The sequence below is a fragment of the Dromaius novaehollandiae genome, chromosome Z (genome assembly GCF_036370855.1).
Source record: "Dromaius novaehollandiae isolate bDroNov1 chromosome Z, bDroNov1.hap1, whole genome shotgun sequence".
In the NCBI taxonomy this organism is placed as follows: Eukaryota; Metazoa; Chordata; class Aves; order Casuariiformes; family Dromaiidae; genus Dromaius; species Dromaius novaehollandiae.
This window is the reverse complement of record NC_088132.1, coordinates 75,935,296-75,950,740: the sequence shown is the minus strand read 5'-3', so window position 1 is coordinate 75,950,740 and position 15,445 is coordinate 75,935,296. Positions and strand designations below refer to the sequence as shown.

Here is a 15,445-nt window from a genome sequence, read left to right as displayed (position 1 = left end):
AAAATATCCAGGTAACCTAAACAGAACTTTAGACAATCCCATAAACAAATAGATAACAATTAAACAGATTGTGATTCAGAGTATCAATTAACCAACAAAATTTACTCTCATTTAGATTCCAGCAGGGCCTCGAGTCCTCAGTTAATAAAACCCCCTTTTGCCAGCTAGCACACAGAGAGAGTCACTGACCCCCTCAGGCTGTCAGGTTAAATAGAAAATGGAAGAGTCATTAGCTATGTTTTACATGAATGCAGGAAGATAAAGAGGGAATTTTTAAAGGTGATTCCCAGCAAAAGTCAATGAGAGTCCAACATTTAAGTGCCCTCCATGCCTCGCAGCTGAATCTACCCTAAAGTTACTTGTCAAAGGTCGCAAAGTCTGTGGCAGAGTGGGATATTGGCAATATGAGTCCAGCTTCCCAAATTCATACATAAGGTTGAGGCCTAATTTTACACTGTTGATGTTGGAGGAACTGATGAAAGAGAGTGGAGTTGTGGCTGAGACACATTTTTTTCTCTTTACTATTGATGTATAGCTTTGTAAAAAAAACACACTCCATGCAATGCATTTGTGTAACAGACTACCTTGCTTAACTCAAGGCCAGATGCAACACACCCATTCTTTCTATTAAAAAATAATAGTGCTTTAAGAAACTGTTCATAATTCACCAGCAGTATACCCAGCTCTCCCTTCTGTAATGAATAATTTTTTTCCTGAATATGCCACCTAAACACCATTTATAAAGTGACCCATTGTCCTTTGGGATGAAAGAAACAACAGACATATAATACCTGGACGTTAATTTGCAGGCACTTCTTCCATCAAAATCCAGCGGGTCTTGATAGCTCAGACTCACTTGTCCTCTAGGCACTGGCTTCTGGCCGGAGACTGACTGAGGTTCATGGACTTTCTCACCCCACCACTGCCACCATGACAACTGATTTTGTGACCTTTGGGCCAGCACTGCCCTGCTATTACCATAATTTCCCTTAATTCCTTCAATATAAAATAAAATCAGAGGACCATGTTCCCTCCCTTCCCCCCTCGTTCCATAAATGAACTAATAAATCACATGTTTCTAGGTCCCAGAATAGAAAGCCAGGCAGCCCAGCTGCCTGACAGGGGGTATGAATCATACCAGCGCTGAAGATGGTCTTTTGGGGCCAGAGTACTCATCAGAGCTGCTTTTCTTCTCTAGTCACATCTCCATAGCCGTGCAGGCATCTGGCAGGACAGCTAAGAGGCCTGTGGGACGTGACAGGCTTCACTTGCCGTCTTCCCTGCTCTTTCTCGCTCTTTCTTCCCTCCAAACCATTTTGTGGCACCAAGTTCATTACCTCCAAATGGGATAAGAGTGATAACTGCTTGTGAGCCGCACAGCTTCACTGTAGACAAAAGGAGCTAATTGGCACCATAATGTCCCTTTATGGGTCCAAAGGGAGTTGGGACTAAATCAACATCCATGGAGGTGGCCAGGGGGAAGCAGGAGCGGAGGCGGGAGAGAGGCAGTGCTGCAGCCAAGCGCTGTTGAACTCCCAGCACCAGCAGCAGCCCCTGCGAGGCTCGCTGCACTCAAGACTTGTCTCATTTGGATGAAATTAGGACCTCGTGAGGCTAAAATAATTCGCAAGCCCTGACCTTTCTGGGAGATCAGAGCCATCTGTAGACCTCCAGTCCTGGAGATGTAAAATGCTCCCTGCCCCACAGGGGTATTTCCAGCCTTCTGGGGGGAGTTCCTTTGGGCAACATTGAGTCTCTCAATGCTCTTCCCATCGGCGGGGGGAATTAAAATGTCAGTGTTAGCTCTTTATCACTCTGCTTGCTTTAGGGGGTTTTCTTTCTTCCCCACTTCTTCTCTCTTCTGCTCCAAACTTCATTTAAATCAGTGGGACCATTGCTTTGATTTAAGTGGGCTCTGGATCAACATTAAATCCGTCTAGATGCTTCTACTTGGTAAAGTGAGTTTTCTACTGACTTTAGTCCACTCCTTCCCAGCCCTGCTCAGGTGTACAATCTAGAATGGTAACAGATTCTCGTAAGCAAGGCATAAATGTCTTAGTAATGGCAGACTGCTACCCTTTTCCAAAACACAACCAGTATTAAATGATTCAGTAGGTATTACCCAAATGGGTTTTTCAAAGATCAAAATTAATTTTATACAGGGCAAAAATGTGTTTGGATTGAAACAATAACTTTTAAATGGGATCATAAATCAAAAGTACACACAAATTCACAGTTGTGAAGCATGCCATCAGACACCAGTGGCTTTGCCTCTAATTACTCCTGGCAAGTACAATCAGGTAGGGCAATCTGCTTCATTTCCCATCCGAAAGGTCTGTGTGGTACTCACAGGGAATAGTGGCTGCCAAATCTCACCCAGCAGCAAGGATGCATTTCAGTCTCGGTGAAGTGGAAGCCAATGAAGCTAGATTCTTTGGCATAAATCAGCTTCTTGTTCCATTGAAACCAACAGAGCTACGCTGACTTTAATCATCTCGTAGCTTCAGGTGACCACCAGCACTCCATGCTTCTTTGTCACCATCCTAAAACAGGGCCAATACCTTCCTGTAAGACGACTCATTTTAATTAACGATTCAGTTTTAATTAATGATTCAGAATTAATGATTCATCTTCATTTTAAATATGCTGCAGAATTGCAAGTACTTATTCTCCCAGTCAAGCAACATGCTTTAAACTGTGATAATCCAAAGTGATATGGCATGACAGTGATCTGGGACGCCAAGCAGTGTACAATGTGTTTGCAACTCAGTGATGTCGCAGTGTTCTTCCGACTATGCCAAATGCACACTTGAAACGTATCTCCCCAGTTTTCCAGCCCTTCCCCAACTTCAATTTCTTTCCAGGTCATCTTAGACTGTTTGTGTCTTCATCCTCAGCTGCCAAGGAATAGCAGACTTCCTGTGAGCAGAGCCCTGAAGCATCAGGGGCTCCATACCTGGTTGTGATGTTGCCCTGCTGTGACAATAGACAATTCGCTTTATGGCCCTGGGGTTATTTCACTTCTTTTCAGCCTTGCCTCTTTAGATCAGAGGAGAGGTATCATCCCTTTTGAGCTGTGATCATTCAGATATTAGCTATCACTGAGCTATGTTCTATAGCTACTAAACACTTTCTCAACAGTAATAATAATTTTTAAAAATTACAACCATTCAGCATTTGTCCCTGCAAGAGAGTTTTTCAAGGAAAGTGTGTTTTTAGTAAAAAGAGAAATAAGTATATGTTGTCCTCAGAATCTGTTACTGTTAGTGGGAGACAGAAACCTACAACATTTTCTTTTAAATTCTGGATTTTAAGTTTTTCTTGGAAAAAATATTACTTATTTCTTTCATGTTTTTAAACAGTGGGAAAGAACTTTCAACCTGCTGAAATAACAGCACTTACCACTTTATAATGCATTAAGGAAAGTGAATGATTCTGTGAGGACTTTTATTACCCATAGACTGAGCTAAAAGACGCAGACCTGCTAGAGGAACTTGGCTTTGAAGTTTAGGTTGTTTGGATATCTAGCTTTGATTTGAGGGGTATACTAATACCTGGGCTATATATTGAGTTCTTTTTAATTAGAATTGGGTACAGTGTCACCTGGAGTCAATGATTCTGTTGCCCTGCGGAAAGCAATAACTTTAGCTCAGAGAGACACCTGCTAAATAGTGTATGGGCAAGTAAAATCTAAATCAAGCTTCCACTCCAAATAAATTACAGCTCTGGAGACCTGTGAAGGGAAGTACCTACAGCAGCTCTCTCTGCTTAGACATCGCATGAAGAATCCCCTCTACCGAGGGAGAAGCATTATCAAAGGGTCTGTCACTCCAGCCCTGGATGAATGCCTCCTTTCCCAGCTCTGTCTCTGTCACTCTTGTCTCAAGTGTGCCTAAGCCAGCTCTGAGGACTGTGCAGTTGAAATCGCTTCTTGTGACTGCCGTCCTACTCATCTTTCAGATGAGACATGAAATTGAAGCCTTGAGTGCAGAAAAACATAACATATTTCACAAGAGGGGAGGGATGTTAGTCCTGGTCTTCTGGCCATCTTCCAGCATGGATAATTACATTTCTACCTAGCTAAAATTCCCTCTGCTCTACAGTTTTAATTGGATAGTAGCTTCTTTTTCACTTGTCTAAAATCCCAAGTTGGGGTCATGCCCCCACAGGGTAATTCAGCAGCCCTCTTCTCAGTAAAGATACACAGGCTTTTCCAACAAAATCCGGTTCTGTTTTCAAACTTGAGAGGCATCATATAAAATGTCCTGATCTGACAGAGCCAAAAATAAAGAAATCTTCCTTTGGCTTTCAGTGCCTAACATCAAGGATCCTTGTGTAGAAACACTGTCCTGCACGGCTTGCTGAAGATCAGCATCCTTTCTGCTCTGCTCTGCAGTTGCAAAGAGGGTGCCAAGGCCACAATTTCAAACAAGAGCAACCCTCTTCACGTGGTGACACTTACACAGATAGTCTGATTCCCAAATGGGAAGTATCCAGTAGGACCTATTCATTTAGGCATCTCAGCTGGTGTGCAGGGCTGACATTTTGAAAGGTCCTTAAGGAAATCTGCACATTCAGATTTCCTATTCTCTTTAAATAATAGAATAATTTAGGTTGCAAGGGATCTCAGAAGATCATTTGGCCAAACACCTCATTCAAAGCAAGGCTATCTTTAACATTACACCAAGAGTTTTGGTCACTGGAGCAAGCATTTGTAAATTTAACAAGCATTCTAAAATGACCCAGAACTTTTAACTGGCTCCATTTCAGCTAACCAACAGATAAAGTCCACCTGTATTTCCCCTTGCAAGAAGGTGCTTAAATATATGCTTACCTCCAATTCGACATTCATTAAGCTTAAAGTTAAACATGAGCTTAGGAACTCTGGTGAAGTAGGCCTGAACTCACCAGCTGTTCAAGAAGATGTCTAAGCATTTGTAGAGCTAGGTAACCTACTGAGTCAGAATTGACTTATGGGGCTGACAGGTCAGAAAATTCAGGCATGTATTCTGCAAGAAAACAATTTCACAAGACTTTTCCTATGAATATTGTTCTAGGGAGTAGCAGCTTTCCCTGATGCTGTGCAGTATTATTTGGTCTTCTTTAAAGCTTATGCTCTAATTTGTGTATACACTCCATTTAGAAGGCCGTAACTAATGGAAAACAGTCCCGACAACCAGGCAAAAGATTTGTTTTCCTTTGCCTTTAAATGAAATATCAATGGATGGATATTTTATTTTTAGTTGAATATGAAATTTCACAAGCAACCTGTCAAGCTCCGTTTTCAAGAATGACTTTATTTCACATGTCAAGACAGGCTGGGAAATTAGTTTTTCCCACAGAGGACTCTGATTAGGGATTACAAAGTGAGTGTGGCACCGGGTGATTTTTCCTCCATCTTTTTCCTCACCCTGCCAGCCTAGAGAACATCTGACTCTGCTGACTAAGGGGAGCAATTCATTACCACACACAGAAAGGGGATGGGAAGCAAGATAGTCATATTAAGTAGACCTGCTGGCCCAAGAGAGAATGGGGAAAACATAATAATACTTAGCCTTTATATTATTCTTTTCATCAGGACATGTCAAAGTACTTGAAAAAGGAGGTTGATATGATGGGAAAGGAGATAAATGCCAATTCCAAGTAGCCTATTGCAGAAGCACTAGTAGGAATGCTCAGTTTCATAACAGTCTCTTTTGGCTGTGGATCTGCAAGGTACAGAAATAAACACGTCTTTCCCTTGGTAAAATGCAGAATTCACACACAGGTCTCAAAGTGCATTTCAAACATTAATGACTTAACTATTATAACTCTCTTGGGGGTTGGAGAATTATGATGTCCAGCCCAACATCCAGAGAGAACAAGGGGGAACTTATGTATTACTAATAAATGACCAAGTGGATCAGGCCTGTTGCCTTTGTCAGCAGACAAAGGTTGATTTACACCATGATTTAACTGCTTGAGGAAAGCAATAAATAGTCTAGATGAAGGCCTCAGGGATTTTTATTCTGTTGAAAATATGCCCCATTCCATGGTCTTTCGAATGTCATCCAGTGGAAATCACTGGAGCAGACAATAATCTTGTGGTTACACGTAGATAAGCAGCATTGTTTGGCTCCTCTGCTAAGACTCCTGAATGGAGTCATCTGGTAGATTCTGCTGCCTGATTTCCTTCAGGCCATGTGAAAGGACTAGATACAAGGAACCATTTCCAGAGGCTATCCACCCCCCCAAGGTCAATCTTCATATTCAGGGACAATGCAGCATCTCTACTGGCTACACATGTATTAACTGCTTACACATACATCTCTTCACAGAGCACTCTTAAAAAACAAGCAAATAAGCAACAACAAAAAAACCCAGAAGAACACACTCCTTTCTCCTCTTTCTTTGTCATGCGTGCTCTAACTTGCTTCTATTTGCCAGTGGCCTTTCTGCCCTGTGTATATGAAGTGATGTTCAAAGAGCCCCAAAGTCCTGCTGTGACAGGCAACCCAGAAAAACATCTCATAAGAGGCAGCCTCAGATTCTGTTGGGTCAAACAGCTGCTGTGCAGTCACTACAACTCACATCAGGAGAGAAGAACACTCCAAGGGCAAGAACTTCATATGGAGGCTACCCATATTTTCATGATGCCATTAACAATAATAGTTTGATTTTCAAAAACACGAGGCATCAGCCAGTTCCTGAGGCAGATCTCTGACCCCAAGACTTCCAGGGCAAATAGAGATAGAAAGAGCAGGGGTAGGAAAAAGATATCAACTTATTTACACTTCCCTGTCCTGCTAACCAGTGCAGGTCACATCTTCAAAACCCACTTAGAGAGATGAGCACTCATTCACCTTATTCAGCTTCACAATCTTCCAGGCTGCATTCTGCCCACCACACTGCAGCATCCACTCTGCAGACTACAACAGCAGCTTTGAACCACCTAATCTGCTGTGGACAAGTGCCTCCCTCCAGTACAGCTGCAAATAGGTTTAAATCATTAGATCCAGGTTACCAAACAGTCTCTTGGATCAGGGTTAATTAAATGAGTGTTGAAATCTAATTAAGGACTGGTCCAGGTGATAATTAGCAGGAAATGTATGCATTAAAATATTCATTTGTCGATGAGCTGCAATTAAGAGTGTGATTTGGGGAAGGATCAATAACTACATCACGTGATTAAAAAAAAGAAAAGTTGCCTAGCCTTGAGCAGAAATGCAGGGAAATTTTCGTTGGATTTTTTTTCCCCTTTTATCCGCCCTGCTTTCTGTTTTGCTCTCATAATAACTTCTGGAGACCTCTCTCCACCCTTGAATGAGGCATTCATCTCTCTCTACCTTTGTTTTTCTAAGTCATTTGTTTCAAACCCTTGTTCTTCACCACATTGTTCAAGTGGGTTATAGATTTATTAGAGAGAGAGTAACAGGTCAAAAGGAAAGATTCCTTGCCAAAGAAAATCACTTCCTTCCAGAACATGCTGCTAATCCATGCGAACATTGCTCATTGTGTGGCCTTAGATTATTTTTTTAGCAAGTTAATTCCTCAACTCTTTATTCATAACTGAGGATCTGGAGAAGCTGTTGAATATGCATAGCTTGGACTTATATATATGTATGTGTATTGTTATGGTTTACTACATTATTCTGAACTTGTAGCAGAGCAACTCTGCTTTCACTGAGACTATTTTTTTCCCGTTACAGGTACATAGGTGTGTGTGTAAGCAAGTTAATTACACTCCCCCTGTGCAATCCCAGACAATCCCACCTCAGCAGGAAAAATGAGGGCCCCACAAAAAACCCAGCTTCTCTGGCACAAAGTTGGCATTCCTCTATTGCCACTGCTAGAGACTGAGCTGGCAATTTCCCAGCTGACTGTTTTTCCATCAGTGAATACCCGTGTGTCAAAAGGGAAGCGTACCATGGGAACGTGATGATTTCAGCTACTCTTTGTCAGTCTCCTGACAGCTCACCTGCCCAGCTCCCCAGACTCAGCAGCAGCCCAGCTCCCCAGGCAACTGTCTCCCTGCTGGCGGGGCTGCTGCCGCATCGCCCCTCCCCGTGTGCCCCTCATTCCCTAGGGAGACCTTGCTGCAGGGAATCAAGCAACCCATGAAGTTAGGAAATCCTTGGAGCCAGCTAAAAAATATCAGTGCCTTCCTAAGCAGATCTATTTCTTTCCATCTTTACCTCCTATCAGAAAGTTAAGAACTGCGGTTTCTGACCTTTCGTCTCATTTTGGGGAGGAGAGAGATTTCTTTCATTCCCAAAAGCTCTTCATTTTTCACAGACTTCTGCAGCCAGCTCTGATGATCATCTGTAGATCTGCACCAGTGTTGACTGGAGACAGAACCCCAGCATTGTAAAACTTGCCTGAAAAACTGTAGAATTAAATGTGAGCTCTTTTGCAGTAGCTTCTCTATTTCCTACTATTTGTGAAGAGAATACTCAAGTCCAAAAGGTTCTGCTTTTGCTCCCCTAATTTAACCATACTGTGGAGACGCTAGCTGGTGATGAAACATATGCCCTGCAGAGCATACTGAATCCTCCTTCCAAGGCTGGTCAGTGTTATTGCACTGGATGTAAGGGTAACAAGACACGAGGATAACTTTCCACTGCTGTGTGAAAGGGTGACCCAATGCAGAGGATAGGGCATGCAGAGCTACCACATTCCATGAAAATAAATCAGTTAATACATCCTTCCACATACATCCAAGAAAAGCTTCTATGTGTTGGTGCACTGAGTCCTGATCTTTGTCCTCTCATGACAGTTAATGGGCCAGAAGGTTTTCTATAGGTTGAAAGAATGAGGTGACTTCTTTTGCAGATAGCATATTAATGACAGTCTGGAAGTTTGAATTTTGGAGAAAACTAAGAACTAGGCTGCTGGCCCCATTCATTCACCCTGAGGCATCCTTTCCTTCCTTTCTGATGCTCTCAGCCTCTTGCAAATGTCCAGTCAAAAAGCCTGAAAAGTTCTCTAGAAAAGTAGTGTCAGCTGGATCCTACACTAGCAAATCTGTGTCAAGTGTGTGGATCACGTGGGTCAACATGTACCTGGCTAATCCCTTGTGTTTCTCCTTTTGTTTCCTGTTCTACAGGGAGCCTCTTCGAGCCTGGTGGTGAAGTTTGCAGATACAGACAAGGAGCGTACAATGAGACGCATGCAGCAAATGGCAGGACAGATGGGCATGTTCAACCCTATGGCCATCCAGTTTGGAGCATATGGCGCCTATGCACAGGCAGTAAGTATAGACACAGGCTCTTTGTGTGTTCATGGGGACAGGGTTAGCACCTAGAACAACACAAAAGCACACCTGAGCAGACCAACAACTGACCAAAGCAGAGGAGGAACCAGTGATTGCTTCTTTAAATTAGTTCCTCTGTGAGAGCAAACTGAGCCACGCTCTCTGGTGTAAACTGAGGCATCTCCCAGAGCAGTCCCGGAGGTGCAATAGCTGCCTCTAGTAGTAGCCAAACCATGACTGAGTGTGTGTCCATGCAGGACACTTCCATTTCTGTCAAATCCAGACAACACTAGCCTTTGAGGATTTGGAAACAGTCCCTGAATTCAGTTCACCCTAGTTCTCTGTTCTGTGTCAGCACATCAGCCCTTGCGCAGGTGCCCAGCTTTCTGGCCTTCCTTTGTGACCAGGCCATGCAGATTGAGCTGAATGGGGGCGATGGCTCGCTGGTCTATTCAGCCAGGCTCGTACTTTCCCAAGCATGATCGTGGGTACCTTTGGAGTGGTTACAGAATAAAATGGCAGTCACTGAGACAAGCACTTTTAGGTTCATTAAAGCATGCTAGAAAATATTAAAATGGATGGGCACGCATATGCATACACACAGTCATGGCTACCCAAAACTCTATGATTTAAGCACACTGGGAGAACGCATTAACTAAATAAGGCAGTGTTGCAACATCTATCCCCAGATATACACCTTATACATCTAACCTGGAACCTGAGCCCTGGGTCAACCTGTAACTGTATAGGAAGCTAAGCTCCTGACATAGCCCTGAAATGGGTCCCTCAAGTATGTACATAACCAAGCATATCAATACCCCTTCCTGCCTGAATCAAAGAGAGATTGAATGACTTGCCTTAGGTAATACAGGACCAAGTCAGGAATCATACTCCAGCACACTTATACCCCCTCTACCACTTTGTCTGCAAGGCCCTGCCTTCTTCCCTATTTCCTTCTCATGTATTGGCATTGTTCATCCCACCCACATGTTCGTTTTCTAAGTTAGGGCAGAGGAATTTCTGTCCTTCACTGAAAGTCATCTGCATAAGTAAACTGCTCGTACAATCCAGCCAGCTTCTTGCATGGGCCTTGTGGAGTCCCAAGGATGAACTGTAGGAGCTTCAGAAGTTGCCCATCTCCTGGTGCTGCACTCCCTGGTGCCATTCTGGGCCTTTTTTCTTCCCTCCCCATCAGACAAATTTCATTTTTCCTTCCATTTGCCCTCTGCATTTTTATTCCCAGTCAATGAGAGGGAAGCCCTCCTCTGCCTCTTCCTTGTTCCCCTGCTCCCTTCCTCACACAACAGAACTGTCTCCTCCCTAGCTTGGTTATGTTTTACTGCCCTCCTGACTGGGGAAGGCTGCAGTGTCAGCAAGGGGAAAAGAGACTTAACTGAGCCCAGGCCAGTGGCCAGCGGCCTGGAAGGGAACTGCAACATCTGTGCCTCCATGTACGGGGGGACTAAACAGGAGGACAACCCGTGGGCAGCTGGAGATGAACATCTGTGGAGGTTGTCAGGCAGAAGATGCAGCTGTAGCATTATGCTACAGGCATCTATTAGACAGGTGGAGAGGTGGTAAAGATGTCAGATGTCCTGATGCTCTGGACCAAAACTCCTCTCAGCTACATTATTTTTAATCTAGATTAATTCTTCTAATTGCTGTGATAAAGGAGTCAACCTAGGTTTATACTGGTATAAAAGAGGATGAACTCTGTCCTTTTACTTTTAACCACAAAAGTTCCCTCCATCAGTTTCTCCCCAGATAATACTGGACATTTTGAGGATAGATGCTTGAGTGAGTATTTATCTCTGAAGAAAGTAAAAACAGTTCTTGGGTCTGCTTCTGCTCCACTTTAATCCAGTGAATATTTTTCCTATTGATTTCTGTGAAAGCAGAATTGGACCCATCCTCTTTTTTTCCTGGTAAATATGCTAATAAGGGGAAAAGAATAAGTTTTAGATCTTGACCCATTGGATATGACAAGCTGGTGACACCAATTACCCTGGGGACTTCAGAGCTGTCTAAATGATGGGATCACATTTCTGTGTGGCGCCTGTACACCCAGAGCGTGCTCAGATCCTGTCTCTCAATCAGTCTCACTATCTGCGTCTCTCCCTATCTGCTTCATCTCAGCATCTCACACAAAAGGAAACGAGGGAAGCGCCGAGGCTGTGTGACGTTCCCTCGGTCCCGATTAATCCACCTCGGACTGCCGGCTCTTAGATACCAGGGTGATTGGCACCTCGTAAATGCCAGCAGGAGATGGAGAGATCGATAGAGGAAGAAGGAATAGGAGGGGCACTTTTATTCAGCCCGAACTTGCAGTTGAAGTTTAAGAGCTGAGGCAAGTCAAGAGGAGGGAAGGTGAAACAGTGAAAATGCAAGAGCAGGACAGCGGTGATGGCTGAGGCCACTGCCATCAGCAACTCGTGTCACCTTGAATGAATCATTTGACCCCCCAGCCTCATTTCCCCACCTACAGATGATGATGACCAGGTTTATTTATTTTCCAGTCTCCCTTAGGGACATGGTTGTCTGTTGTGCTGTCTCTCCTTGGTGTTTCACACACTGGCCTGATGGCAATACAAATTTAAGAACTGCCTCAGTGCTTAGTTGTGAGGTCAGGAGTAGCATGAGATACTGGGCTCTCTGGTTTGTATTCATCAGCTCTTCTCCCAGCTCTCCCATTGCAGTCCAAGTTTGACTGATGTTTTCATAGAAGAATCCCCAAACAGTGCCATGAGAGCAGTTTCTAGGGGTCTGTCCCCATGGAGAGGGCTGCCACAGCCCCCAGGCAGCAGGTGCTTGCTGAATCTCCCCAGAGGGGCAGTCCTGGCTCATGTGCACATCATTGGGTCTGGACTAGCTCCCCACAAAGAGGTTTTCACACATCGAGGTGGCCAGTGCATCAGAAATCCACATGGTGCAGCTGTTTAACACATCAATGGGTAACTGTGGACTCACCACTCAAGTCCCTCCAGCCATATGAAAGCCGCACCACTAGAGGGTCTAGGAGGGTCTCGTTCCATCAGTGTTTGACTGGCAGTCGTTAGTGTTGCTACCAGGACTGATCTGGGCCTCAGCTCCCCTGTGAGTTGCTTCCCCTGCAGCTCAGCAAATGGCCATGCCATGGTTTGCTCACTGCTGCTGCTCACTACCTCGGCTTAACCAACCTTAACCTTGACAGCAGCGGTGGCCTCGCATAGGCAAAGCAACTAGTCCTCAGGTTAAGCAACCATATGGCCACAGAGGCAAAAATATCAGCAAGCAAAGTCTGCACCTGGTATTTGCCTCCCCTCCTCATGTGCACCTGTGAGCAAACAAGAAAACACTTGGCATTGACCGTATGCGCTGGTTCAGTGATACAGAAAGTCACATCAGACCCTCCTCACCTCTTTTGTACAAAACCCGAGGCAAGGCAAGTCCCATGGCTCCATAGATCTCATTACAGAAGCCTCTGTACTGTTTTGTTTCAAATTGTTTGTTTATTTGTTTTCAACAGTAACTTCCCACACTCATTTAACTTCTCCTTTTATGAGGCAGTTATTTATTTTAGTTCACACATGTATAGGGCACCAGCCAGTTTTGTGGTCAGGTTGCTGTGAATCCGCATCAGCTGGGTATCGGTTGCTGTTTCCACAGGCTCAGTTAAGGGCAGCTTGAGGCAGAGGTTTGAAGCCAGCGTGTGGAGGAAGAGGCTGATGCTCAGTGGCAGAGCGGCTTGTTCGACCCTAATAAGCAAGGGGGTAACAAGCCCGAAATCATGAGCAAGAAAACTCAAATCAGGCTATGAATAGTGGTAGCAGAGTCCTAGCCCAAAAAAGCTGTGGTGGCAAGAGTTCCTTCAGCTCTTTCCTTTTCTTAAGCTAGTGGCAAGTACTTAGCAGCTGTCTCATGTCACTACTGCCCCACAGTGAAAGTGCCCCACAAGAAAAGAAAATGTGTGCAGACCAGAAAGGGTTGAGAAGATGGAAAAATGCAGAAGAGCAAAGCAAGAACAAAGGAAGGAGCCTTGGAAAGTGACAGATACTGTATAAATTATTTAATTTTTAAATTATTTAAAATAAGATCAAAGTCATAAATCAAGTTTGCATAAAAAATGGGGTGGGAGTGTTAGCCACGGTCTCCTGGCCAAATTCCAGTCATGGGACTGATTGCATTTCTGCAGCAGGGGACAGGCATAGATTTAGTGAGTAAGAACAGACAGATGGGGACAGGGCAGCATGGGCAACTGTAACATTTGCTCTCCGGCCTCGAGCAAGTCCTTCCCCTTCAGTAAATCCCAGCTCCCCTAGCACTGAAAGAGTGCAAATGGCTGCAGCTCCTGAACTGCAGACAGTAATCGCAATAATCTGGGTACATCTAGCACTGCATAGATCTCAGTAGTCATCAGAAGTGGTCACCTTGGGGTGTCAGAGCTGCAGTGACTCTACAGTGTTGACCATAAAAGCCGAGCTGCCCCCTCCGCCTCCCTGCCCAGCTCCTGTGGAGATGAAAGGATTTTTCTTTTAAATGGTCTGAGATAGTGCTGAAGGGAAGAATCATTTCTTCCAATATTTATTCAGTTCATACTGTGAAATTATTTTGGAAGGATATTTTAAAAAATTCAGCTAGCCCTATGAATGCAAGGGAAATTTACTTTATAGGGAGTACATAATATATTTAATTGTTATTATATTTAAATGACCAAAATGAGACAGCATATTTGATACCAGTTACTCAGATGAGTTTTTCTGGTTCCTTCCAGAATGGGAAGCTACTTTGAAGCCACAATACTTTGTAGCAGGGCAAATTGTGTATTTTTGATTGACACCTCTCTGATTCAGAAACAGTCAACACACAGATTTGGGTTCAGTTTTCATTTAGGTTTTGGTTTTTTTCAAATTTTTCCGAAAATTAGAAATGCAAACCATTGTGTACCAGGCTGCAGAAAGATACTATGTAACATGAAACCACATGCTGCACATTTATTTAGGTTTTTTTTTTTTAATCTTAATTTAAATTATATTTTCAAACTAGAAATTTCAGTTTCCAAGAAAACATTTTAAAATGTCTAAAGGACTCTTCTGAATTTTTTCAGAATATCTTCTGTTTATTTGAAGGCTTGAGGGTTTTTGTTTGTTTTTATTTCCCAAAGGCCAGTTAGGTAAAACAGACATGAATATGTCAGTTCTATGATTTTACCAAATATGAGTCCTCTTACTGTCTGATTGATTGTGTTACTTACCTCTTTCTGTCACAGGGATACCATGAGGATTAATTAGTTAAGTGTTTGTATAGAGCATTAGAGTTGAGAAGCGTAGGATGCTGTTATTACTTTTATTATTATTACTGAATGAATACGAAAAGTCAAACAAAACGTCAGGCTGTTCAGAGACAGTGATAGAAAATAACACTGAAAAAAATGAGAAGGTCATCAGATCATTCGGAGTAAGCTTCCACCAAGGGCAAGGATCATGCTATTTCAAAAAAAGCCCATCAAAAATAATCCTTCCCTCTCCTCTTCCCCTTCTTTGCTTTCACGTGTATTTCTTTGGGGGGCTGCGGAAGGTTGACTGCAGCAACCTTGTCCTATTTCTAGCAAGAGTTCTTGGCCTTGAGTAACTCACTTCATCTCTCCATACACCTAGCAACAGGGTAGTATTTCCATTTGCTGCATGCAGTTATATGATGCTGGTATCTAGCAGCTCCCTGATGCCAGAGGCAGCCGCCCCCCTCCCCACCTCGCCTCTGGCCATGTGTCCTCAAACCCTTGTTGGACTGACAGCAGCCATGCAGGGAACCAGTTCGGGGAGGAAAACTGGCAGTCAGCGATGCATTTCTGTACTGTGGTTAATGCTCTGCTGATGTCATTCCAGAGCAGGGTCTCCACAGTATCAGGCACGCATCTGTCCTGGTGAAAAGGTGGTGGCAAGGTGCAGGGAGGGACCTGCAGCCTTTAGCATCAGCAAGCTCTTGCTCTGGTGTAGCTGTACTGCAAGACTACATCCTTCCCAGTTTTTTGTCTCCTGTATGTCTTAATCTCCCATGCTGCGATAGAACAGGTAACCTCATGGAGGTGCCTATCTGTACATTGGTGACAGATGGGGCCTACAGACTGGCTGAATTTAGCCACTTCAACTTGAGGCAGCAGAAAGTGGGTGAGATGAATCTTCCACCCTTCTCTGTGGACCAGCCTTCACCCACCACCCCTTCCCATGCTTTGGATGA

At 43.9% G+C, this 15,445-nt stretch overlaps 1 protein-coding gene across 8 annotated transcripts in view; it reads left to right on the top strand.

Moving 5' to 3' along the window:
* LOC135324700 (CUGBP Elav-like family member 4) overlaps nt 1-15,445 on the top strand; it is a 717,486-nt gene that overhangs the window by 619,325 nt on the left and 82,716 nt on the right. For all 8 annotated transcript variants that reach the window (XM_064501490.1, XM_064501486.1, XM_064501488.1 and 5 more), the window contains exon 6: nt 9,086-9,229. In XM_064501490.1, coding sequence (XP_064357560.1) covers nt 9,086-9,229 — 144 coding nt within the window. The remainder of the gene's footprint in view (nt 1-9,085; nt 9,230-15,445) is intronic.